This window comes from Cetorhinus maximus, chromosome 12 (genome assembly GCF_964194155.1).
Source record: "Cetorhinus maximus chromosome 12, sCetMax3.hap1.1, whole genome shotgun sequence".
Classification (NCBI taxonomy): domain Eukaryota; kingdom Metazoa; phylum Chordata; class Chondrichthyes; order Lamniformes; family Cetorhinidae; genus Cetorhinus; species Cetorhinus maximus.
The window spans coordinates 12,641,029-12,668,554 of record NC_135890.1 but is presented as its reverse complement, the minus strand read 5'-3'; the positions used below and the strand labels follow the sequence as shown (position 1 = coordinate 12,668,554).

At 43.5% G+C, this 27,526-nt stretch overlaps 1 protein-coding gene and 1 long non-coding RNA gene across 2 annotated transcripts in view; one reads left to right on the top strand and one right to left on the bottom strand.

Annotated features, from left to right (window-relative positions):
• Positions 1-164: 164 nt before the first annotated feature.
• Positions 165-24,343, top strand: LOC144687225 (uncharacterized). The gene is made up of 3 exons (XR_013578095.1): positions 165-305; positions 2,436-2,551; positions 24,228-24,343. It is a non-coding gene; the product is annotated as an uncharacterized LOC144687225 (long non-coding RNA).
• Positions 7,040-27,526, bottom strand: part of fbxo18 (F-box DNA helicase 1) — a 47,764-nt gene continuing 27,277 nt past the window's right edge. Inside the window, exons 10-20 of the mRNA XM_078553031.1 lie at positions 26,643-26,730; positions 25,143-25,229; positions 24,277-24,413; positions 21,782-21,881; positions 21,375-21,493; positions 20,077-20,152; positions 18,833-19,030; positions 17,668-17,790; positions 16,590-16,696; positions 9,781-9,915; positions 7,040-7,479 (exon numbers count right to left, since the gene is read on the bottom strand). Of these exons, the coding sequence (XP_078409157.1) occupies positions 7,369-7,479; positions 9,781-9,915; positions 16,590-16,696; positions 17,668-17,790; positions 18,833-19,030; positions 20,077-20,152; positions 21,375-21,493; positions 21,782-21,881; positions 24,277-24,413; positions 25,143-25,229; positions 26,643-26,730 (1,281 nt within the window). The 3' untranslated portion in view covers positions 7,040-7,368. The remainder of the gene's footprint in view (positions 7,480-9,780; positions 9,916-16,589; positions 16,697-17,667; positions 17,791-18,832; positions 19,031-20,076; positions 20,153-21,374; positions 21,494-21,781; positions 21,882-24,276; positions 24,414-25,142; positions 25,230-26,642; positions 26,731-27,526) is intronic.

Below are 27,526 nucleotides of genomic sequence, written 5' to 3'. Positions count from 1 at the left end.
AGGGACTTACTTGCTGTGTTTATGTTTATCCATATGTGTAATATATATATATATATATGTATATTATATATACATATATATATATATAGTGCTTCATATTGTTATTTAATTGTAAATAAATTTATAAGTTGCTTTAATCAGTGTGATAATACTCATTGTTTCAGAGAAAAGAGGCTCAGATTCATGAAGCAGCCTGTTGCAAATGGGTAACTACCATTCGTTGGAAACCATCTAAAAGGCCAGATTCAAAACAGGTTTTTATTTCTCAACGAATGCAATGAGATCAAAAGCCACATTTGTAATGGGTCAGTTTGGCTTGTTTGTGTCTGGAATGGACCAAAGAGACAGTTGGGAATGGGGTGAAATTTTCTGAAGCTTTGACTCAAGTTCTTCTTACCAATCAACTCCAAAAACTTTGAGAAAAATGAGAAGCATCACTTGAATCGTCAACCGCCTTTCTTGCTTCTTTCAATGGCTCGCCACATTTATCCAGTGAGCAGCTAACCCTATTGTAGATGAGCTTCAGTCCCCAGTCTGCGTTGTGCTGACCTGTCTCAGCCAGGGTGCCAGGATTTACCACTCAACTGAGCTCATTCCCTCCTAGATTAGAGTAGAGGAAGTAACCACGATTTCCACCCCAGTGACCCTTGTTTCCAAATATCACATTAAAAGAGGACAGGCTGTGTTTATGTGACACCACATCACATTTCAGAAATATTCTGAGCTTTATCAATAGGGACATAAGAGTATAAGAGCAGGGAGGTTTTGCTGAATTTATGACACTCCTTTGATCTCAGCTGGAATATTGTGTACAGTTCTGGGCACCGTCTTATAAGAAGGATGTGAACACATTGGAGACAGTGCAGAAGGAATTTACAAGAATGGTTCCAGGGATGAGAAACTTCAGCTATGAGGATAGATTGGAGAGGTTGGGACTGTTCTCCTTGGAGAGAAGGCAGCTGAGAGGAGATTTGATTGAGATGTTCAAAATCATGAGGAGGCTGGACAGAGTAGATAGGGAGAAGCTGTCCCCACTTGTAAAAAGGATCAAGAATGACAAGGCACGGATTTAAAGTGATTTGCAAAAGAAGCAAATGTGACGTGAGAAAAAACTTTTTCACATGAGTGGGTCGGGTCTGGAATGCACTGCCTGGAAGTGTAGTGAAACCAGGCTCAATCAAGGCATTCAAAATGATTATTTGAATAGAAGAAACAATGTGCAAGAGTATGGGGAAAAGGCAGGGCAATGGCACTAGGTCATAAAGCTCTTTGGAGAGCCGATACAGACATGATGGGCCGAATGGCCTCCTGTGTTGTTGTGATTCTGTGATTCCAAAGCAAGTCACTTGCAATTAATGGCTTTTTAAAATGCCACGGGCATTCTGCCAGTAAACCCAACGGTCATGTTGTGTACAGCAAGTTCCAGCAAAGGCCAGTTTTCAGATCTTTTGATAACATGAGGAGGAACACTGGTCACAAAACTGGGAGAACTCACTTGTTGTTCTTCGAATAGCGGCAGAAGATCTTAAGTTTAAACTGTTTTCAAATTAGTTTTCAAGATCCAAACCTTGTGGGAACAGCATCAGCTCTACATTAAAGACTCTCCTAAACTGAGACCATGTCAGGTGTGCGGGCCCTTTCCATGGCCTGCAAATTCAAACTGTGAACCGAGAGTCCATAAGGCATCTGAAAATATATATAATCTTTCTGATCGTGGGACGATTTATTTGGCCATGCGGCAAACTCTGCCAAACCCTCTGCAACAAAAAGTTTTCCACATGAAAAACAAGGCCTTATCGAATCCTTCAGAAAACATTTAAACGGTGTGATGGATTATGATCCTATGTTCCAATGGAAACTCCATTAGTCAAAACAAGAATTAGGAGCAGGAGTAGGCCATTTGGCCCCTTGAGCTTGCTCCGCTGCTCGATAAGCTCATGGCTGACCTGATTGTGGCATCAACTCCACGTTCCTGTCTGGCCGCAAGAACACTCAACTCCCATATCGATAACGTAAACGTGCTTTCAGATGCACTAAAGCCGAGTTCAGTAAAGCTGCGCCAAATTGCATTAATTTCTTAGCAACAAGGGCAAACAAAGAAAATATGTGCTATTTACTCAATTGTAACTACAGGCTTAAAGTGAACAGGAGGCAAGATAACAAAGAAAATGGGCTTTCAGTTTTCTGATTGCACACAAAACGTGGGACTTTGAGTCAATCAACTGACAACAGAGAGCAAAATATTCGACCAGCTCATGCACAATCTGCTGCTTGGGTTGAACCATCAACTACCTTTCTTTCTTCCTTCAACGGCTCACCACATTTATCCAGTGAGTAGCTAACCCTGTTGTAGACCAGCTTCAGTCTGCGTTGTGCTGAACTATCTCAGCCAGGGTAGCAGGATTTTTCACTCAATTGAGTTCATTCGCTCCTAGGTTAGAGAAGAGGAAGTACCCACGATTTTGACCTTAGTAACCCTTGCAGCATGTGCATGTATTTGGACATTATTGCGGAGGTATGGGTGCACTGGATTGCATTCTGCAGTTCTGAGGTAAGTCTGAAGTTAAGCAGCCTGCTGGCATGCTTTCACTGTCAAAGTCCACACATGATGATTGTGGCAGTAATATGGTATTTTGCATTGTAGATAAACATTATTTAATTTTGTTCATTATAATTTAATCATACATCATGATAAGGACTGCACTGCATGAAGTGAGCAAGTGTGTGTACATGCTTTATAGGGGAACATTCGGGATGGTATGCTGTGATGACATAACGTCCACTAATAATGTGGAGACTAGATGCTGCTGCAACAGTGTTGGACCAATGATAATGTCCTGTTCCAAATTAAATGAAGTACATATTGTGTTGCATGTACAAAGTATATCTATTGCTCGACTCCAAACCCATGGCCATCTAACAAAGCGTAGGCCCCCTTGACATGTACACTCTGCCACTCAGTGGAAGAACATTTTCTGATGTCTCTAAACAGTTTTTTAAAATTCATTCACGGGATGTGGACTTCGCTGGCTGGGCCAGCATTTATTGCCCATCCCTAGTTGCCCTTGAGAAGATGGTGGTGAGCTGCCTTCTTGAACCGCTGCAGTCCATGTGGTGTAGGTACACCCAGTGTTGTTAGGGAGGGAGTTCCAGTGACAGTGAAGGAACGGCGATATATTTCCAAGTCAGGATGGTGAGTGACTTAGAGGGGAACTTAGGGGTGTGGCGGTGTTCCAATGTGTCTGCTGCCCTTGTCCTTCTATATGGTAGTGGTCATGGATTTGGAAGGTGCTGTCTAAGGGGCTTTGGTGAATTCCTGCAGTGCATCTTGTAGATGGTACACACTGCTGCTACTGCGCGTCGGTGGAGGGAGTGAATTTGTGGATGTGGTGCCAATCAAGCGGGCTGCTTTATCCTGGATGGTGTTGAACTTCTTGAGTGTTGTGGGAGCTGCACCCATCCAGGCAAGTGGGAAGTATTCTATCACGCTCACTGACTTGTGCCCTGTAGATACTGGACTGACTTTGGGGATTCAGGAGGTGAGTTACTCATTGCAGGATTCCTAGCCTCTGACCTGTTCTTGTAGCCACAGTATTTATATGGCTAGTCCAGTTCAGTTTCTGGTCAATGGTAACCCCCAGGATGTTGATAGTGGGGGATTCAGTGATGGGAATGTTATTGAACGTCAAGGGGCAATGGTTAAATTGTCTCTTGTTGGAGGTGGTCATTGCCTGGCACTTGTGTGGCACAAATATTATTTGCCACTTGTCAGCCCAAGCCTGGATCCAGGTCTTGCTGCATTTGGACATGGACTGCTTCAGTATGTGAGTCGTCGTGAATCATGCTGAACATTGTGCAATCATCACCAAACATGCCCACTTCTGACCTTTATTATGACAGCTGATGGTAAATGCTGAGCTTTTCAAATCCCAGAGGGAAACTTGAAACAACTGTCATAACCAATTTTGCAATTTGTATGTTTCAAGATGCAGGCTTTAAATTCAGTAGTAATAAGACCACTGAATCGCAGGAGGTTTTTATAAAACTAAATTAAATATTTATTAATACAAGAAAGATTGCAAGCACATACAAATGTCTACAAAATTACTATAATAACTATAAAAATCCACTAATTAATCTGACTCCTAGTTACACCTCCATTAAGGCAACAGTAAAACACAGGTTTAAACAGACCCCTGGCAAAGCACACCCTGGACAGTCGCATACAAAATGAATTTCTTTCAGCTCTGGATCCTTGCAGTGGCCTGAGGCTCATGGGCTGGAGACTTTAGATATTAGAATCCCCCTCCTTTTACCAACAGCCTTTATACATATTCTCCTCTTTGAATGCAAATTTTCATTGTACTCTATGTCTTTTGAACTTTACCTCTTCTAATAATAAGACCCTTTCATAATACACACTTTATTAGTAATCCTTGGGAAAAATAAACAAACTGTTTCTGAGCTTCATCTGGTTAGGTATAATATTTCACTCCCTCTCTTTAAACAAACTAGTGTAGCTTGGATTCAAAGAAAAAATGCAAATTGCCATGTTTACCTAATTAACATTTCAAACCTACTTCTCTTCTATACATCAAAGTATCTAATCCAGCTGGCTTCAATCCAATTAAGACACATACACATACACACAGACACCACTAAACTCTATTTTAAAATAATTTCCAATAATATTATAGACATTATTATATCTTCTTGACACCTTATGATGGAAGGAAGGTCATTGATGAAGCAGCTGAAGATGGTTGGGCCTAGGACACTACCCTGAGGAACTCCTGCAGTGATGTCCTGGAGCTAAGATGGCTGACCTCCAACAACCATAACCATTTTCCTTTGTGCTAGGTATGACTCCAACCAGTGGAGAGTTTTGCTCGAGCTCCTTGATACCACATTCAGTCAGATGCGACCTTGGTGTCAAGGTCATTCTCATCTCAGGAGTTCAGCTCTTTTGTCCATGTTGGGTGTCAGTGAGCAGGTTATTGATAAAGAAGTGCCGCTTGATAGCACTGCTGATGACCCCTTCCATCACTTTACTGATGATCGAGAGTAGACTGATGGGGCAGTAATTGACCGGTTTGGATTTGTCCTGCTTTTTGTGTACAGGACATACCTGGGCAATTTTCAACATAGCTAGGTAGATGCCAGTGTTGTAGCTGTACTGGAACAGCTTGGCAAGTTCTGGAGCACAAGTCTTCAGTACTATTGCCGGAATATTGTCAGGGTCCGTTGCTTTTGCACTATCCAGTGACATCAGCCATTTCTTGATATCATGTGGAGTGAATTGAATTGGCTGAAGACTGGCACCTGTGATGCTGGGGACCTGCAGATGAGGCCGAGATAGATCAGCCACTCAGCACTTCTGGCTGAAGATTGTAGCAAATGCTTCAGCCTTACCTTTTGCACTGATGTGCTGGGCTCATCCATCATTGAGGATGGGGATATTTGTGGAGCCTCCTCCTTTAGTGAGTTGTTTAATTGTCCACCATCATTCATGACTGGATCTGGCAGGACTGCAGAGCTTAGACCTGATCCATTGGTTGTGGGATCGCTTAGTCCTGTGTTATAGCTTCACCAGGTTGACACCTCATTTTTAGGTATGCCTGGTGCTGCTCCTGGCATGCCCTCCTGCACTCTTCATTGAGCCAGGCTTGATTCCCTGACTTGATGGTAATGAATAGAGTGGGGGATATGCCGACCCATGAGGTTACAGATTATGTTCAAGTACAATTCTGCTGCTGATGACCCACAGCGCCTCATGGTTGCCCAGTCTTGAGTCATGAGATCTGTTTGAAATCTATCCCATTTAGCACGGTAGTAGTTTCACACACATGATGGAGAGCATCCTCAATGTGAAGGCAGGGCTTCATCTCCACAATGACTGTGTGGTGGTCACTCCTACCGATACTGTCATGGACAGATGCATCTGTGGCAGGCAAGTTGGTTGGTGAGGATGAGGTCAAGTATGTTTTTCTCTCTTGTTGATTCCCTCACCACTAGCCGCAGACCCAGTTTAGCAGCTATGTCCTTTAGGACTCAACCAGCTCAGATCAGTTGTGGTGCTACCGAACCACTCTTGGTGATGGACATTGAAGTCCCCCACCCAGAATACATTGTGCCCTTGCCACCCTTAGTGCTTCCTCCAAGTAGTGTTCAACATGGAGGAGCACGGATTCATCAGCTGAGGGAGGGTGGTGCATGGTAATCAGTAGGTGGTTTCCTTGCCCATGTTTGACCTGATGCCATGAGTCAATGTTAAGGACTTCCAGAGCAACTGCCTCCTGACTGTATACCACTGTGCCGTGCCACTTGTGGGCCAGGACATACCCAGGGATGGTGGTGATATCTGGGGCGTTATCTGTAAGATGATTACATGAGGATGACTATGTCCGGCTATTGCTTGACTAGTCTGTAATGACAGCTCTCCCAATTTTGGCACTAGCCCCCAGATGATAGTAAGGAGGACTTTGCAGAGTCGACAGGGCTGTGTTTGCTGTTGTGTTTGCTGTTGTTGCTTCCAGTGCCTAGGTTGATGCCAGGTGTTCCATCCAGTTTCAGTCCTTTTTTGTAAGGCACATGTAGCAGTTTTGATACAACTGTGTGGCTTGCTAGGCCATTTTAAGAGGCAACCACATTACTGTGGGTCTGGAGTCACATGTAGGCCAGCAGATTTCCTTCCCTACTGAACTAGATGGGTTTTTTTTACAACAATCGACAATGGTTTCATGGTCATCATTAGACTTTTAATTCCAGTTTCTATAGGATTCAAATTCCACCACCTGCCATGGCGGGATTCGAACCCGGGTCCCCGGAGGATCACCATGGGTCATCTGGATTTACTTGTCCAGCGACAACACCAGTATGCCATCGCCTCCCCTTAAGAATGAACACTTCACAAGAACAGGAAGATCGAATCAGAGCATCCCAGAGAGATGCCATTAGGGAAATGGGTCCTATCCACTTACTAATAAAAAAGACTTGCAGTGATTATAGAACTTATCACAACCTCAGGACAAATATTTGTAAAAAAAATATCTTTATTGGTTGTAAACTGTCATTTCTTGCACTCCTTCAGGGAATTTTACATTTACCATTGAACAAACAGTAGTCATACCTTTATATATAAGCCGATCTAATCAGTATAGAATATCTTCTAAATTCCTTAAAGGAAATATTGGATATCATAGAGGCCATTTCTATTTTGCTGGATATATTCATTTTACATATCATATAAAATATAATATATATAACACTTCAGAGTCCATCAGATGCTCTCAGCCCACCCCCCCCCCCGCCCCGCAGAATCAGAATCTAGAGGATGGTTTGAGGGCTCACAGCCCCATTCTCCCAGTTCTACGCCACCGATTTGACCAGCTCTGGAGATGCGAGGAGAAAGGTCAACGGTCCGATCCGCTGCTTTGCACAAGCGCAGCAAAGGGGACCAGCATCATCTTCGCCACCATTCTGCCATATAACAGGAGCAAAGATAAAGAGAATGAGGAAACAGTGAACACTCTTGGAAAGCCAACTTTACAAACAGCGCGCAGCAATGAACTAAAAAGCCATTATTTCCACCGCCCCCTCAGATATCATTCCACAGAATGCAGGTGGCATTGTTTCCCCCACCCAACCCCAACCACCATCTTTTGGTGCCCTCATGTCCCACTTTCCCCTCATGCTTTCCTGAAGCCCTCCTGTACTTCAACACATGGCTATGTTTCATGTCTGAAATAAGACAGCAAATGGCCAGCATACCATTAGCTCCCGAGTGTCATCACAACCAGCCCAATCCTGCACTGCCCAGAATACGAGAACTGTGTTCATATATACAGCTAGAGGTTGCAATAGTGGTTACAGGTTACGTAATGCTGTATGAGAAATGGTAAAAAATAGAAATGAGCTACTGCACACTATGGTTCTTAGTTTAATTATTGTAAGATTTACCAAATAAGGTTGGGCTGTAGAATATTCTGAACTGTGCAATTTTTTAACCACCAGTCACTGAGCTGAGTGTAGCCCAGGCTGCAGAGCCCTTGTTGAAGATGCTGCTTTTTCAGAAAGTCAAGGGTTATTTTACTGATTTTTTTTTTCCCCTGTCAGACGTTCTCTTTGTTCTTCTGGACCAAGGCTCAGTGGTCTCTTCATCAGAAGCAACAAAACAACAAATAAAAACCTCACAATCAAATAAGACTCTGAGCTGTCTGCTGGGCGGTGTGATGCTGGCAGCATAGAAAGGCTTGTCAGGCCTTTATTACAGGGCCCAGAGACCCTGACTACCTTCAGCCCCTGCCTCACTTGTTGTGCCATGTGCCTTTGGGCCTCCATTCGGGATCTGCCTGGCTGTGTTGACAGGGCTGGGATCCATTGCTGGTCGCTGCCATTTTCTTGCTCTTCTCCAAAAAAAAGAAGAGAATGCTAGGAAGGCAAGGTTGTATCAGCATCAAAATGGATCAACAATTTTTAGAACTGTTGATCCTATAAGCTTTTTGATTTCAATTAGATAATGATCAGCAACTGAAACCGAGGTTAGTCTTGTCTATGCTTACCGAAGGTGCTGAGCACAACTTCAACAGTCCTATGGCCACCAAGTTAAGGCGAGCTAATTTACAGCAGATTGGAAACCGAATCTCGGATGTTCACGGACTCTATGACTGAGCTGCTCATTGCCAAAACCAGCTGAGACATCAAGAGAGTCGCAAGTGCCCATCCTTCGTGTGTGAAGAACACTATTCCGTCATTAAGGCATCACATTCACGTCCTCTCCAGTCCTGTCACAGCCTGACACCCATAGATGCACATTTTCCATCACGAGGCACTGCCTCATTGGTGCTGGGATTGGGTTTCGGAGGAGGCCAGCAGCTGATGCAGGCTGTAACGCAGGAGGATGGTGGCAACGCGCTCACATTTTATGGCAAAACAGATCGCTGACCGAGCCATTCGCGAGGAACTCCCCGTCCCTCCTGTGAAGTGGCACGGGCTCAAACCTACAGCTGCCAGGTGCCCAACACTTTGGAGAAACAAGTTGGCTTCAAGATCACATGCCCCGTGATGGATATTTGGCACAGATTCAATAATCAGATACCCAAGCCAGATAGGTCTGCGGTACTCTGCAACACTACTGACCAGTCAGCCTAGCTTAGAGACGGGAACTAGAGAAATAGAGCTGGCGCTGGGATTCTTCCCTTCCAGCTTCACGCTATTGCCTGGTTGGATAAATCAGTCCTACCTGGATGGGCAGCAGGAAGCTGGTATATTGTGTGCTCGTTTTTTTTCAATTGGTTAAACTGCAATCAGTGCGTGTGGGTCTTTAAGGGTTGTTATTTGCCAATCCATGCAGAGGTCCTCTGGGTCTATGTAAGGAAATGTGACTCTGTGGGGGTGGGGTGGGGGGGGCGGGGGGGTGGTGGGGGAAGCACACATGCTTCAGAAAACAGAAATTCTATCGTGCCAATATCTCAAGGGTTTGATTTTAAATAAGGTGCATTTTCATCGTGAAGCAAACTGCAAAACTCAAGTCATTGACACAGCAGCCAGCTAGGCCATCATGCAAATTGTCCCCTCTTGGATTTGTAAAAGGGGGCAAAAGTCTAAAGGCTGAATGGTTCAGGTAGCAGGTGACTGATTGAAAAGCAGCTCTGGTTAATATATTCCCTTCACTCCCAAATTTCTCTCAATAGCACAACCAGCATCAATAGGAAGTGATCTAGGGGTCATCCAGAAGGTCATCGTTTAATCATCCTTTCAAACACATTTGAAAAAACTCACATGTATATTTGGCACTGTTCTCAGAGTTAATACTGTTTCGCTCACAATGCTATTCGAACAACCTCTTGCCCAGCAGCTAGGGAGTAGACCTTCTACAAACAGGCTGGAAGTCAACTCTGGCTTTACAAAATATTCCTATGATGTTGAAAGTAAACATGTTAAATAATGGGAATAATTCCAAACCAAAAATGACCTTTAGCAAAAGAGCAGCAGCTACATACACGAAGTAGATCAGTCCCCACGCATTCTGCCGAGCTTTCCCCTCCCCACAGCCAGCATCAATCCTAAAGTAGACAACAATGTGCACGGCCTTGTCAACAAACTCACTGTGGATGGGAATGCCACGAACAAAATATAAATCAGTAAAACATTCCATAAGTTAAAAGGATAAAAATATGGCATCTTCTGCGAGTTCCAAGGACAATAAGAACATAAAAAATAGGAGCAGAAGAACACCATACGGCTCCTCCAGCCTCCTCTGCCATTCATTACGATCAGAACTGACCTTTGGCTTCAACTCCACTTTCCCAACCCCTCCCTATATTCCGCAAGATCACAGATCTGTCTCAGTGTTAAATATATTCAACGATGGACAACTGGCATTTCTGCTGATGGAACTGAACCTGGCTTTTTCCGGTGATAGAACGGTTATCCCCATTTCAAAGCAACTGCAAAAACAGCAGTGCTTGGATAGTCCTTGGGGTCAGTTTAGTGTTAAACTTGTTCATTTTATCTCAAAGGGATTCAGAGGCTCATCGCTCTTGGGTTATAGAGGAAAGAACTTGCATTTATACAACACTTTTCACAGCCTCAGGACATCCCAGAGCGCTTCACAGACAATTAAGTGCTTTTGAAGTTTAGTCATCCATGTAGTATAGGAAATGTGGCAGCCAATTTATGCACAGTAATCCCCCCACAAATAGCAGTGAAACGAATAACCAGACAATCTGCTTTAGGTGTTGGTTGAGAGCTAGATGTTGCCCAACACACTGGGAGAACACTGTTCCTCTTCGAATAGTGCCACGGGATCTTATATCTGCCTGAGAGGGAATACAGTACAGGGCCTCAGTTTAGCGTTTCATCCAAAAGGCTGCACCTCTGACCATGCAGCACTCCCTCAGTACTGCACTGGAATGTCAGACTGGATCATGTGCTGAAGTTTGAACCCATAAACTTCTCAGAGGCTCAGAGTTGAGAGCGTTCCCAACTGTGCCAAGGCTGACATTGTTTTTAAAATAGTAATTTTAAACCTCTTTATTTATAAATACTGTGACAGTACCTCAAAACCGTGGAACGGTTTCTGATCCATTACATTCTGCACAGTGACCAGTTGCTTTTGAAGGTTAGATAACGAGTAAAATGCCATACTGAATATGAAACGTAAAATTCTTTGAGAGTGTACTTAAGAACGGTACGTTCAATAGGTCAAGCAATTTGAGTTGAAATATTTAGAAGGACAAGTTCATTGGAGTAAATAGCTCTTCGTGACCTGATGTAATCTGTTATTGCTCTCTCTCAGCTCAGCATCCAATTAGATCCTGTGGGATGCGTCTGTGCTTCAAAGCACTGTAATGCTAGCACATCGGACTGAATTTCCAATTTCCCACAATGCAGCTGTGTAGTGTTGCCATATTATCACAAGGTGCAGTCACCCAGCATGCATCAGGAGCTTGCAAGTGAAATGGAAAAACGAAAATTAATCCCAGCTCACAATGGACCTCCAGTTGGTCTGTTTCTCTTCCACGGTTTTGGTTGGAGGAGGAACATTATCCTGGACACAGAGAGCACTCTACTTTCCCTTTAACAATGCTGCAGGTTCCTTAAACTGAGGCCTTATCTGCCTGTTGAAGAGGAACTCCCTCAGTACTGCACAGGCTCAGGCACAAAGCCACAACTGGCAGCTGAAGGGATAGATTGAAACATACAACACAGAAGGAGGCCATTCAGCCCATTATGCCTGTGCTGGCTCTTTGGTGGAGCTATGCAATAAAGACCATTCACCTGCTCTCTTGCCATTGCCCTGTAAATTTTTGCCTTCAACTATTTATCCAATCCCCTTTTGAAAGTTACTCTTGAATCTGCTTCAACCAACCATTTGGGCAGCGCATTCCAGATCACAACTCTCTGCACAAAAAAAGTTTCCTCATGTCACTTCTGGTTCTTCTGCCAATCACTTTATATCTGTCTCTAGTTACTGTGCCTTCTGCCATTGGACACGATTTCTCTTTATTTGCACCATCAAAACCCTTCAGAATTTCGAACACCACTATCAGATTTCAACCTTCTCTGCACAGAAGGAAAATAACCCCAGCTTCTCCTGTCTTCCCACATAACAGAAGTCCTTCATAAGACCATATGACGTAGGAGCAGAAGTCGGCCATTTGGCCCATCGAGTCTGCTCTGCGATTCAATGAGATCATGGCTGATCTGACAATTCTTCACCTCGCTGCCTTTTCCCCATAACCCTGGATTCCCTTACTGATTAAAAATCTGTCTATCTCAGCTTTGAATATACTTAACGGCCCAGCCTCTAAACCCCTCTGCGCTAAAGAATTCCACAGATTCACCACTCTCAGAGAAGAAATTCCTCCTCATCTGTGTCTTAAATGGGGCCCCTTACTCTGAGATTATGCCCTCCAGTCCTAGACTCTCCCACAAGGGGAAACAACCTCTCAGCATCTACCCTGACAAGTCCCCTAAGAATCTTTTATGTTTCAATAAGGTCGCCTCTCATTCTTCTAAATTCCAATGAGTACAGAGCCAACCTACTCAACCTCTCCTCATAAGAAAATCCCCCCATACCTGGGATCAACCTAGTGAACCTTCTCTGGACTAATACCAGTATATCTTTCTTTAGATAAGGGGACCAAAACTATTCACAGTATTCTAGGTGTGGTCTAACTAGTACCTTGTATAATTTAGCAAGGCTTCCCCTATTTTTATACTCCATTCCCTTTGAAATAAAGGCCAATATTTCACTTGCCTTCCCTATTACCTGTTGAACTTGTATGTTAGCTTTTTGTGATTCATGCATGAGGATCCCAAATCCCTCTGTGCTGCAGATTTCTTCAGTATTTCTCCATTTAAATAATATTCAGCTCCTCTATTCTTCCTGCCAAAGTGAATAACCTCACATTTTCCCACATTATATTCTATCTGCCAAATTTTTGCCCACTCACTTAACCCGTCCATATCCCCCTGTAGATTGTATCATCCTCACCACTTGTCTTCCCACCTATTTTTGTGTCATCCGCAAACTTGGCAATAGTACATTGACTTCCCTCATCCAAGTCATTAATATATATTGTAAATAATTGTGGCCCAGCACTGATCCCTGTGGCACTCCACTAGTTACAGGTTGCCATGCCCTTATCCCAACTCTCTGTCTTCTATTAGTTAGCCAATCCTCTATCCATGCTAATATACTACCCCCAACACCATGGGCTCTTATCTTATTAAGTAGCCTTATGTGCAGTACCTTATATTTAAATTTCCAAAAGGCATTTGATATTACGTCTACTGGTTCCCCTTTATCTATCCTGCTTGTTACCTCCTCAAAGAATTCTAATAAATTGTGTTAGGCATGATTTCCCCTTCATAAAGCCACGCTGACTCTGCATTCCTGGAGTGGTTCTAGTAAATCTAATAAAATACTGGAGAAGTACCACCAATGGTGTCTTTGCAAGATCCTCCAAATCTGGTGCAAAGAAAGATAGTCCGACAGCAGCGTCCTCTCCCAAGCCAACATGCCCAGCATCAAGGTGTTAATCACTCAAAACCAACTCTGCTGGGCATTATAATAAAAGCAAAAAACTGCGGATGCTGGAAATCCAAAACAAAAACAGAAACAGAAATACCTGGAAAAACTCAGCAGGTCTGGCAGCATCGGCGGAGAAGAGCACAGTTGACGTTTCGAGTCCTCATGACCCTTCAACGGAACAAGGGTCATGAGGACTCGAAACGTCAACTGTGCTCTTCTCTGCCGATGCTGCCAGACCTGCTGAGTTTTTCCAGGTATTTCTGTTTCTGTTTTCTGCTGGGCATTATGCCTGTTCATATGCCTGATACCAGACTCCTGAAGCTCAGAACTCAATCAAGGCAGGAGACTCCCAGGAGGACATCAGAAATGCTTTAGGGATATTCTCAAAGCATCTCTGAAGAGGTCAAATATCCCCACCGAGTCATGGGGTCCCTGACTTTTGAAGGACCAAAATGGGGATGGTTAAGTCAGGGAGCACAGAACACATCGAGAGACTTCGTCGGGGATACGCAGTAAAGTCAAGGCCTCAGAGGGAGCGCACAACCCTCCAAACAACCCATCTACCCGATGCTTCAAGCAAGCAGCAGAGTGTGCAGATCATGCATTAGCCATCTCAGAGCATAATGAACCAGAGTGCAAGCAAGCCACCCTCTATGCTGAGGCATAACCGAAGAACAAATCTCTTCTGCACCCGCTCCAAGGCCTTGACATCCTTCCTAAAGTGAGGTGCCCAGAACTGAACTGAACACAATACTCCCACCGGGGGCTAACCAGTTTTATAAAGGTTTAGCATAACTTTTTACTTTTATCCTCCACACCTCTATTAATAAAGCCACAGATTCCATTATTGATGTTTAGACAGCTCTCTCAACTTGTCCTTCACACCTTCAAAGAATTGTGAATGTACCTAGCACCCCCAAAGTCTCTCTGTTCCTGCACCCACTTCAAAGTTACACCATTCAGTTCAAATTGTCTGTCTTCCTCCTTCCTTCCAAAATATATACCTACGGACATACGAATTAAAAGCCCCTTCAAGCCTGCTCTGCCATTCAATGAGATCATTGCTGATCTGATTGTGGCCTCAACGTCACCATCCTGCCTGCCCCCTTAAATGCAAAATGTATCACTCCACACTTCTCCACAGTGCCCACTTCATCAGTCATTACAGTGACTTCCGTAACTCTAAACAGTCCCAAAGCTGAGCCAAATCAGAGCAGGACTGCAAGCAGGTTTTACTGCAGAACACAAGATAAATGCACTTCCCCAAGCACTGGTCTGGCAGCCTTTCTGACAGATAATCACGTGTTCCAGCTCTCCCCCAATCGCTCAGGCTCTGGAACTAGAGTTGATTTTTAGATCAGAAACAAAAATAAAAATACCTGGAAAAACTCAGCAGGTCTGACAGCATCTGCGGAGAGGAACAGAGTTAACGTTTCGAGTCCGGATGACTCTTCAACAGCACCATAAGAGTCATACGGACTCGAAACGTTAACTGTGTCCCTCTCCGCAGATGCTGTCAGACCTGCTGAGTTTTTCCAGGTATTTTTATTTTTGTTTTTTTGTTTTGGATTTCCAGCATCCACAGTTTTTTGCTTTGATTTTTTGATGCCTGCACAGGTCAACCAAGAGGCAGGTGCAGTGGGGTTTGTCCTCTTCTGATCAGCAGGCTGAGTCTAGCTGAATTTCTGAGGTTTAATAAAGGTGATGAGTGTCCAGCACACACGGACCCTGGCACGATGGAGGGAGTGGAGTGAGGGGAGGGGGGGAGGGGAGAGCTATGGTCACTGGGTTGGGGGAGGGGCAGGGAAAGAGAGCTGCTAACAAGGAAAATTGAAAGGGATGCAGCTGCATTAGGGGATCCAAATTTTGTAAGCATTTAAGACGATTGTAAGTATTTTTCATGGGTAGTTGATGCTTTCCAAGGGCCAAACGGGATAAAAGTAATTGCTGCAAAAACCTGGTAGCTGCCACAATAAATATGGAGGCAGAAGAGAGCAGTAGAGATGGGTAGGATTAAAAAAAACTCTTCAGAAATCACAGCCAAAATTTTATAAACAATCATTGCAGTGAATGGAAGTGGTATTGCACATTAATCATTTCTTGGTCTTGTCCATGCATGTAGCATGACTGAACTACAAAAGAATGAAAAACATCAAAATTCTTACCAGGGGAGGGGGGGGAGAGAATGGTTTTTGTGCCAAGGATAACTAATGCTAAAAATTGGGATTAAATCATCTGAAAGTCTCCTATCGCAACTCACCCCCACCCCCACCCCCGCCACCAAAGAAAGGGTGGGCAATAAATGATGGCCTAGCCAACGATGCCCACATCCGGTAAATTAATTTTAAAAAAACTCTTGCACCAAAAGAATATGGGCTCAAGCGCATCCCATCCCCAGGAATTGAACATATAATCTAAGCCACCACTTCAAGTGAAAATTAAACCATGGCTCCTGTTCTACTCTTTCAAAGGTCAAGGATAAGGATCCCGTGTAATGAATCAAAGGGAAGGTGGGTCTCCCAGAATTTTGCACTTCTCCCTCAATTGATACCCTCTAGAACTCATTAACCGGCCAATCATCTCAATGCCCTCTGCAAGGTCTTGCTTTGTGCCAGTTGCTGCCACAGTATCACAGCCAGTGCTCTTCAAAGTAATTCATCGTGTGTGACGCATTTTTAGACACTTCAGGCATGTGAGAAGGCACTAGATAAATGCAGGTCTTTATTTTTCAGAAATTTGTCTTCTGAGATTTTTAAAAATCTCCACCACATCTTAATCGATTTTTCACCCCTCACCCCCACCTCGCACCCAGTGGAATTTAACTGACTGAGGCCAGACTGGTTGGGTTGAACTGAGAGGCCGCACCTTCAGGATAGTTTGGCAACACAGGAGAGAAGGGGCTTGCGCGGCACAGTAACCTGGCTCTGCCCATGGAGCTTGTGTGCCACACAGTCCAACATAACAAGCCTTGTGAGCCTCTTACATATCCGATATGCAGGCTGAAGACAAGAAAAAAAAAAAGGAAACAGGGTATAAGCACTTCACTCACACCGGCAAAGGACAGGAGACATTCCAAAGACCTGTTCATCACTAGACACCTTTTTGCCCGTGTCACAGCAATGTAAAGCAAGTTCCAATCGATTTCTGGCACCACATCTGAGAGGGGAAGAGATGCAATTTAAATAAACAGAAATTTTTAATATCAAGCGGCAACCATTGTTCAACATTTGTAGAGTTGCACAGTTTTTTTCTTGAGGCGAGGGTTAGTCAAAAGTCATTCATCTGATAATATTAAAGCGAGAAGGCAAGTTAGGGTGACATTGAATAATGGAGAACTCGCAAACTGAATCAGCTCTGTGTCAATGCTTTTGCCAAGATGAGCCCATTTGGGTATTTATTCCATAACTCTCTAGCTGAAACGACTGCTACTTCTCAAAGCAGGTTAACATCACTGACATGTTAATGTCAAGGTTTCTAATCCTGATAACAGGATTAACACCCCCCGATTTAGCTAAGTGTGCATTTGTGGACTGAAATGGAGAATATAATTAGGCTGGGATTTTTTATTTATTTATTCTTTCATGAGGATGTGGGCATCACTGCCAAGGCCAACATTTGTTGCCCGTCGCTAATTGCCCTTGAACTGAGTGCTTCACATGGCAGTTAAGAGTCAAACACATTGCTGTGGTTCTGGTGTCACATAGCCCAGGTAAGGACGGCAGATTTCCTTTCCTGAAAAGGGCACTAGTGAACCAGGTGAGTTTTTACAACAATCAATGATAGCTGAGGTTAGCTTCCAGATTCAGTTCCAGGTTTAATTAATTGAATTTAAATTTCACTGGCTGCCATGGTGGGATTCGAACCCAGGTCCCCAGAGCATTAGCGTCAGCCTCTGGATAACTAATCCAATGACATTGCCACGATGCCATCATTCGCCCACACACACCCCCACCCCTCCCCACCTTATGCAATTGAATAATCTGCTGGTCCTCACTGATGAGGCTTATACATGGATAGCAATTTAGGCAAACAAATGGAGGGTTAAAGAGTATACAATATAGCACAGAGTATATGCCTTTAGTAGAAGGGAGAGAAAAGGGTTTAAAAACGAACAGTAAAGTACTTGCCTATCCTGAATTCTGAAAACATATGATCATGGCGATAGCCTGGAACTTTCACAAGGTCATTGGCGATCTGCACAGTGTCAAACTCATATCCTTTTGCTTTGTGCACAGTTCCCAAAACAATATCTTTAAAAGATTGAAAGGGACAATTAAAACCCAAATTTTTAATTTTTAATATTTTTAATAATTCATACCTGCTAATCTCTAGACACAAAATCATTCATCAGAGACCCTCGAGCCTGTTCCGCCGGTCAATGAGATTAGAGCCGCTTTGCAATAGCCCCATTTAACCGTCTTTACTCCACTTCCATTAATACCTCCGACAGATTTTTATTAACCAGTCTCAGATTTAAAATTAGACCCAGCATCCACAGTTGTGTTCAGGGGGCAGAGTCACACATCGCAGTACACATCCCTGAATGGCTCTTATCATTTTAGAATTATTACACATGCTCACACTTTGTAACACCTTCAAAATATAATCTGCAGCGGGTTTAATTAAATTGTGAAATCAAAGACAGAGAGAGAGAAAGAGAGAAGGGTGCAGAGAGAGAAAGAGAGAGAGAAGAGGGAGAGAGAAAGAGGCGCAGAGAAACAACAACAGCTGAAATTGAAATCTCCAGACCAAACTTTTATGGTCCCAATCGCTAAAGGTTTTTCTTCCCATCATTAGTTTTATAGAGTTTAGTAATGGTTAAATCGTTCGGAACAACCTTAATGTAATCTGCACTTTGGGAAACTGGTGTGATTGGGTGCAGCACAATCCCCTGGGTTTCCTACTTGGCTATTTAGGTTAAAATCACCCCCTTTGGGCGTCGATCTCCTGACTATCCTTTCATGCAGCAATGATAGTCCTGTTGCTTTCAATCCCCCAAAGACAGTCCATCTCAGGACAAATCAACAACTCCTGCCTTTCCCTCATTCGCTCCACCTTCCTCTGAGTCAGAGGGTTAATTCAGGGTTCAATTACCACTCCGGTACTTGAGCACTGACACTCCAGTGCGGTACCAAGGGAGTGCGGCACTGTTGGTGGCACCATCTTTCTGGTAAGACGTTGAAACGAAAGCCCTGTCTCTCTTCGCAGGTGGACAAAGGAAGGAAACAGGATGAAGAAGATGCTGAAATACAAAACTAAAGGTTTTAGAGGACCAGAAAATAGTCTTGTTACTTGCAAATGCTGAATCAGTGACAGAGTAGCTGGTGATTTTCTCTATGAGTACAGGGAGTCCCAGACTGTACTTCTCCACCACTGCAATCCTCTCTTCCAACTCCTTATCTTCAGCTTCAGCTGCATAATCTTTCAATCCACACAAACCACCTTTATGTTCAAATATTCTGATGAATGGATCACGGATTACAAGGTCTTCTGTTAGTGAAAAATAAGAAGCATATAATCATACAGCTACAATGTTAAAAAGAAACTGGGAAAGTCCCGCCCAATGTAAAAATGACAGAGCTTTATAAGGACACAAAACAACTATACATACATGATAAATTCTGACACATGTGCAAGAACATAAAACTCAACGAGTCTTCCTTTATTGTTGCCAGCCTTTGGAACACATTTTTATTTTTTGTTTCAATGCCATTTCCTTTATTGCACAGCTTGAGTACACATTTTATGCAAAAAAAATTCTGCCCAATTTCCCTTTTTACTCCCAATTTTCCAGCTTTTCATTCCTGTTCCCTAATGTTCGAGTCCTCTAATAGTGAACAAACTACCTTTATGATCCATTAAAGCTTGAGATCAGTCAGATTCAAGACTTTGCTATTCCAAGGAAAGCAAGTCCACATTTCGTCATTTTCCTCAAGACAGGGAGTTCAATAACTAGAGTGAACTTAATTATCTCTCTAACTCTCAGTCTACTGCCCATCCTAATTGAAGGGTACGCAGCTCATAAGGGAATAGCTGTACCTGCAATTTATTTAATAAAGTCTTATGCAAGTCCAATTAGAAAATGATGTAACAGCCATTACTCCAAATAGGGTGTTACAATTCGCTGCTCTTTCACCGTGTAAAGGAGCAATCTGGAGCCAGTCTTTCCCTAATGTAGGATTACTCTTAAAACCCAGAGAACACAGACTGCCTTTCCTTTCACCACACAGGTGGGGTCTGATTCTTATAAATATTTAAGAATAATACTCTAACCTTTCCCCAATTAGTAACAGTGGCTCTCACTTACAGCTAGAGAATACACTTCATTATGACAGGATTGCAATATTAACATAGGGTCTGACCAACTCCTTGTACAGTAAAACATGTTGCTCCCCCCTTCCCTCTTCTGTTCTGATCTTGTGAAAAACGATTGGAGAGCCTTTTCTCTGAGGTCCACAGTTAAAGGAGGATATGAGAAGGCAGGCAACCAAAAGGAGGAATATAATGGAGTTAGTTTGATCAAAAGCTAAACTCACTGGTTGCTCGTTCCTTCTCCTGGGCCATAAGCATCCAAATGTCCAATATTGTGTCCATTCCAAATTTATCAAGCCCCTAAAGAGAGATGATTTGAGGAGTTCAGAGTGCAGTGGGGCAAAACAAATCTTTTTTTAAAAAATTCATTCACGGGATGTGGGCTTCGCTGGCTGGGCCATTTATTGCCCATCCCTAGTTGGCTTTGAGAAGATAGTGGTGAGCTGCCTTCTTGAACCGCTGCAGTCCACGTGATGTAGGTACATCCACAGGTACATCCACAGTGCTGTTAGGGAGGAAGTTCCAGGGTTTTGATTCAGCGACAGTGAAGGCACGACGATATATTTCCAAGTCAGGATGGTAAGTGACTTGGAGGGGAACTTCCAGGTGGTGGCATTCCCATCTATCTACTGCCCTTGTCCTTCTAGGTGGTAGTGGTCGTGAGTTTGGAAGGTGCTGTCGAAAGAGCCTTGGTGAATTCCTGCAGTGCAGCGTGTAGATGGTACACACTGCTGCTACTGTGCGTCAGTGGTGGAGGGAGTGAATGTTTGTGAATGTGGTGCCAATCAAGTGGGCTGCTTTGTCCTGGATGGTGTCAAGCTTCTTGTGTGTTGTGGGAGCTGCACTCATCCAGGCAAGTGGGGAGTATTCCATCATTGATGAAGCAGCTGAAGATGGTTGGGCCGAGGACACTACCCTAAGAAACTCTTGCAGTGATGTCCTGGAGCTGAGATGCCTGACCTCCAACAACCACAACAATCTTCCTTTGTGCTAGGTATGACTCCAACCAGTGGAGAGTTTTCCCCCTGATTCCCATTGACTCCAGTTTTGCTAGGGCTCCTTGATGCCAAACTCTGTCAAATGCTGCCTTGATGTCAAAGGCAGTCACTCTCACCTCACCTCGGGAGTTCAGCTCTTTTGTCCATGTTTAAACCAAGGCTGTAATGATGTCAGAAGCTGAGTGGCCCTGGTGGAACCCATACTGGACATCAGTGAGCAGGTTATTGCTAAGCAAGTGCCACTTGATAGCACTGTTGATGACCCCTTCCATTACTCTACTGATGATGGAGAGTAGACTGATGGGGTGGTAATTGGCCGGGTTGGATTTGTCCTGCTTTTTGTGTACAGGACATACCTGGGCAGTTTTCCACATAGCCGGGTAGATGCCAGTGTTGTAGCTATACTGGAACCGCTACAACACTGGCAGGGGGAAAACAAATGAAACAAACGGCATTTTGGCAAAGAACACGCAAGTGTGCAATGCTTAAAGCCTGGAGCTGCAACAAATATCAGAAGTACTCACTCCAATGATGTATATTTTGCTTGGATTTTCACTTGTAACGATGCTCACAGCCTGGTCAAATACAGCTGCGTTAGTTCTGCAGAGAAAAGCCGTCTGCCCAGTGTTGGGATCAGCATTGCCTGTAATAAGGAGCTCATGAGATTGTTGTTGGCATAAACTCGAAACAGCTTTAATCTCTACTGTGAATGGGGAAAATGCACACTGAATGCACTGCCACTATTCAGGTCATACAATTGGAAAGCAATTCTAAAGCGAAATTTAAAAAGGGGCAACAATAACAAACTGTGAACAGTTTTCATAAAATTTAGGTTCTCATAATCCTCTAGCCCTCCCCTTCTGCTGCCTTACTAATCTTCCCCCAGCCTCTACATACACACATGAAATAAACTGTGTCCTTGTCCATTTACCATCTTGGCTTCCACCAACCAACATCTTGTCTTTGACCTGTTTGCACACATCCAATATCGTTGCTGCAACATAGGCGATCTTGGGTCCAAATCTGAAACTCTGCAAGTACAGGAAGCAATGATAAGATCAGGTCATACTTCAGGATATCACAGCCATTAAGTAGCAAGTCAGCTACAGTATCAAAATCGTGTTTAATTTGCAATACTGCAGTAATATCACTTTGATACAAGGCAGATGGTGGCCATGAATACACATTACTCTGTGCGGGATACAAGCGGCCAAAGTCTTCAATCCATTTTTATTGTTGTTATTCACGGGATGAGTGTGTTGCTGGCAAGACCAGCATTTTCTGCCTATCCCCAACTGTCCTTGAAAAGCCTTCTTGATTACAGCTGAGCGACTTGCAAAGCCATTCCGATGCGCAGTTAAGAATCCACCACATTGCAAGCGGGTCTGAGGTCACGTGTAGGCCAGACAAGGCGAGGATGGCAGATTTCCCTCCCTATAGGACATTAGTGAGCCAGATGGGTTTTTACAACAATGCAGCAGTTTCGTGGTTACTATCTTTTTATTCCAGGATTTATATAATTGAATTTAAATCGCTGAAAAAAGACATTTTGTCGAAGATTTTTGTCTTACATTCATCAGGACAATCACAAGAATACCAATGTCAGGGAAAGGAACAACTTTATACAGTATGAGAAGAGACTGCTGATTGGTTGGCAAGTGGACTGTGATTGGTAGAGGCATTGTCATAGAGAATGCACCAGTTAATGGTGACTGGCAGTTAAATGCCAAGCATTGTTTGAAATTTTAATCCAGGCAGCTTGACTCTGATTGGTCAAGGCATCTATCACACAAATGATTAATGTGGTATTTGAATTTCTGTGCCAGTGTGATGCTAGGTATGTGGACTGCCCAAAGACTGGCGGATTATATAAATCAGCTTGTCCCTTCCGCTGTTCGCAATGGACAAGGTACAGACCGTACCCAACCAGCCCGTGCTTGTAAACTCAAAACAGTATCCAACGTTAGATGTAATTTCACGACTGGACAACATTTGCTAAAAATTATGTTGACAACCAATTTAAGATTGTCAGTCAAGCTCCCAGTGTGGTGCATTTGCATGCACTGGAAGCTACATATATTAATACACAGGGCCCTGTTCTTCGCAGATAGAAAGAACATGTACACAAATTGCACCTGTTTCAGCTAAACAAATAAATGATGGCCATTCGCTGGTTCATTCCTCAGGGCAATGCCTTGACCAGAGTCAAGCTGCCTGGTTTAAAATGTCAAACAATGCTTGGCAATTAACTGTCAGTCACCATTAACTGATGCATTCTCCATGGCAATGCCTCTACCAACCAGAGCCCATTTGCCAACCAATCAGCACTCTTTTCTCATACAGTATAAAGTTATTGCTTCCCCTAACATTGGTATTCTTGTGATTGTCCTGATGAGTGCAGGGTGAAAAGCTTCAACAAAATATAATTTTTCAGCCATACTCAAGTTCTGTCCTACCAAAAGGCTATTTGAATTTAAATTCCCCCAGCTGCTGTGGTGTGATTTGAACTCATGTCTCCAGAGCATTAGTCCAGCTCTCTGGGTTACTGGTCCAGTAATAATCACTTTGCCACTGGTAGCCCTACATAAACAAGCCATCAGGAGAAATGTTGAACCTCACTTAAGCTGTGGTGGAAATGAACAGTTACTGACTGTTGTTGAGAGCTTTTTTTGGTCTAAAAAATTGGTACATCTCCCTCAACTGGAATAGTCCATCCATGTCCAATACCAACTTATCTTTTTGATGTTACATCCAGTTGGTTTGCTATACAATAAGACTACTTAAAAACTTTCCTTGCCAAAACTCCATTATTCATATCCTAACTTGCAACAAGTCACATTCACCGATCACCCCCTGTGCTCATTGACTGACATTGGTTCCCCATCCAGCAATGCCACAACTTTAAAGTTCCAATCCTTGCTTTCAGATCTCTCCATGGCCTCATCCCTCACTATCTCTTGCGACCTTCTACAGCCTGGTAGCCCTCAAAGGTCCCTGTGCTTCTCCAATTCTGGCCTCTGAAGTGTCATGGATTTCTATTGCTCAGTCATTGGTGGCTGTGCCTTTGGCTGCCTGGGCCTTAAGCTCTGGAATTCCCTCTCCAAACCTCTCCTCCTCTCTAACTTTCTCTCCTCTTTTATGCTACTTCTTCAAGCCTACCTCTTTGACCAAGTTTTTGGTCACCTGTCCAAATATCTCTTCATCTGCCTTGCTGTCAAATTTTGTTTGGTAACGCTCCTGTGAAGCTCTGGGACTATGGTAAAGCTGCTATATAAATGCAAGTTGTTGTTCTCCTTGATAGATTATTACTGGCCAGTGTGTGGTGATTACAAAGTGGTTCACTTCAGCAAAGACTTTTTTTGTGTGGTCCCAAACAGGTATTGTGGCAACGCTTCAAAGAACTGACTATCGAAAGTTAATCCTTACCTGTGTCAGATGAAACAGATGGGGACGGTGGGCTTTAAGCAGAGCATCTACAGTATCCTTGAATCCACTGGTCTGCTGGTGTGGATCTGCTACAAGAATCTTCCCACATTTCTGAGAGAGCACAATGTCCATGATTACTGGGGGGGAAAAAAGAGGATAATCACAGGAAAAAGATAAAGAGATGTCGTGAGAAAGCCATTATCCCAAACAAATTGCAGTGGCTTGGGTACATCTTTTACTATGAACAACGAGGCCGCTGATCAGCTTTGTGAACTCACGAATTGCACAGTCTACAATAGGAAATGTTTTGGAAGATAACTGGCCACTGGTGCTGTTCAGTGTGAACATGACATTACATCTGAACCTCAGGCAGCAGAGAATAGCACATTAAACAACAAAATGGCTCAGGGTCCATGATATGTCACATGAAACAAAGTACTCAAGTATTTACTGGACCAGAATTTCACAGGTCAGTGCTCTTGGTAGTGGGAACAACGAGAACCTGAGTAAGGCCATCAGGACCAACAATGGCAGCTGACGCTGGAGGTCAGCAACAGCCCCAAGACCCTAGGTTCAATGAGGGCTCTAAAATTGCTGCAAGCAGTTCCACTATACCCATCTGTACATCGGCCTTGTACATTGTAAAGTGTAGAGAAGCCATATGGAATGTAATGAACCGCAGTGCAATTTAATTTCCCTCCCAAGTTCATTTATTTCTTTCCACCTTGAGTCTTTTACAATTGAAATAGCTATGGGGGAACACTAAATATCTACCTGTTCCACATTACTGGCTTTGTATTTCAAACATATTTAGTGTTTGAACTGTCCTCTCCCAGTAGGTAAAGAGCAGCAGGTAATTAGCCTACCTGGGCTACAATCTTCAGCTTCATCTAAAAGGATGACATCAAATTGTGACAGGCTGGGTTTGCTGAGTTGCCAAAGTTTCAGATATCCTTAAAAAGAAAACACAAAAACTTAAATCCAACAGGCAGTTAGTGGTCCTGCAGTGTTGCAGAGATAGTTTTACTCCGTGAAGAAATGCTTTTCTGTTAGATTCAGCAAAGTGTAAACACTATTTTCAGTTATGGCACATTACGCTTTACACTATGGGGCCACCACCTTGTTAGGATTCAAAGCTTAAGCTATTCTAGTCTTGCCTCTCAGCACCGCCCCCCACCCCCACCCCCACCTTTTGCATAGAAACCAGCAGAAGGACTAAGCCATTTGGCCCCTTGAGCCTGCTCCAATGGATTGGTGACCAGAACTGGACTGTAGCCTGGAGCAGTGCATTGTGAAGCCTGTGCATAGCTTCTGTAGGGCATAATTTACAGCTCTGGAATGAATCCAATGCTTGATTGACTTTTGTTTGTTGTTTCTCCACGTTATCTGGACAGTAGAAGTAACTATTGCCCCCATGTTCTTTCCCAAGTTTTTCCTTCAGTTCATTCATGGGGTGTGGACATTTAGTGCAAAGCCAGCATTTATTGCCCAACATTAATTGACCGGGAAGGGAAATGATGCTATTTTTGTTCCCTTTCAAACTTTTACGTCTGGTCCACATTTCTGGATCCGAGTATTTTACATTAAATCAGTGGCAAATTCATTTTGTTTGCATTTCTCTAATGGCATGATTCTTACTAAATCCTTATCAGTAATCTTTTCCTGCATCCTCCGAACCTACTGCTCTCTTAGCAGCAAAATCAGACAGGTTATGGACACGGCAATAGGAATTTTAAAAAAGCACCACCGAAATCACTCAGTAAGACACTTGGTTTACTTTGGAGAGGTAGGAAGGAGAGTCAAAGAGAAAGGAGACAGTAGCATTGTGGTAATGTCAGTGGACCGGTAATCCAAAGGCCCGGACTAACGCTTCAGAGATACGAGTTCGAATCCAACCTCAGAAGTTGGGGGAATTTAAGTCAAGTTAATTAATAAATCTGGACTAACATGCTGGTTTCATTAATATTAATAACAATGATTGCCATAAAAGCCCATCTGGTTCACTGGGAAGGAAAAATGCCGTCCTTGCCCCGCTCTGCCTTACATGTGACTCCAGCCCCATCGCAATGTAGCCTGGCAAGCCACTCAATTTAGAGTGGCTCAGCACCACCTGTTAAGGGCAATTAGGGATGGGCAATAAATGCTGGCCTGGCCAGCAACATTCACATCCCAAGAACAAAACTAAAAAAAATACATAAAAATAAGTACATCTTTAAACTAGAAACGAAAAGCACGAGGGTCTCGTCTGCAACATTATCTCAGGAAGTTGCCAACTTCAGTCCCCAAGAGGTAGGAAATGGGAAACTGCTCCCCGCTTCAATTTAACTGGAAAAACGAATGCACTAAGAAATCTTCATTAAGTCCACCTTCGTGAGTCATGAAGTAACCATTCTCCTTCCTTTCTCCAAGATCCATCATCTTTCTCCAAATCCTCTTTGCATCTTCAACTAGTTCCTGAAACAAGGGAGCACAATCGTTACCAATTGCGGGAAGTCTATTTTAAAGAAGTGAAGGGAGGGGGTGAAACGGATCCCTCACAATCAGATCACTCAGGGAAACTCTGTACAGTGAATTTCATACAACAGAGGGAGGGCTATTGGCTCACACCAAAAATGCACTTCTGATAAGGAAGAAGGTGACGCACGGTTGAGTGACACACAAGCAGACTGGCGGCGATAACATTGTCCTCGACTGATGGAGGCGAGTAGAATACACAAGAGAAGTTTTTCGCTTCCCGCTGAGTATCAGAATTCCTGGAAAAGGTGCTGCTGGTTCCCTGAATCCATCCTGACGCGCAGACGGAACAGAAAACTTCCAAAACATTTAAAGCAACTAAAAGAGACAAACATAAAAGCAACAGAATCTCTCTTCTTTCACATGTAACAGGATAGAATTTATACGAATTCACCCCATACAAATCTTGCATGTAGGAAATTCACTGCGGCTCTGAAGTCCCCAATGCAAGGAAAATCTCAGCTACAATACCTGGTTTGTGCAGAGCTGGCCGATCTCAGTTAGTGCTTTTGGAGGTAGAATTGACTTGGGTGTCCATGGGCTAGAGAGGAGGGAGGAAACACATCAGCTTGGTTTCCTGGAAAGGAGCTAGTGAGCAAGGACAAGATTGGACCCGGCTGTGAATATTATAAAAAACTGTACTTGGGATGCGAGCGACTCCAAGCATCCTGCATTTATTGTCTGTTAGGGGGGAATATAGGGGTACATTAAGAACTTATTGAAAGGGAATGGACTA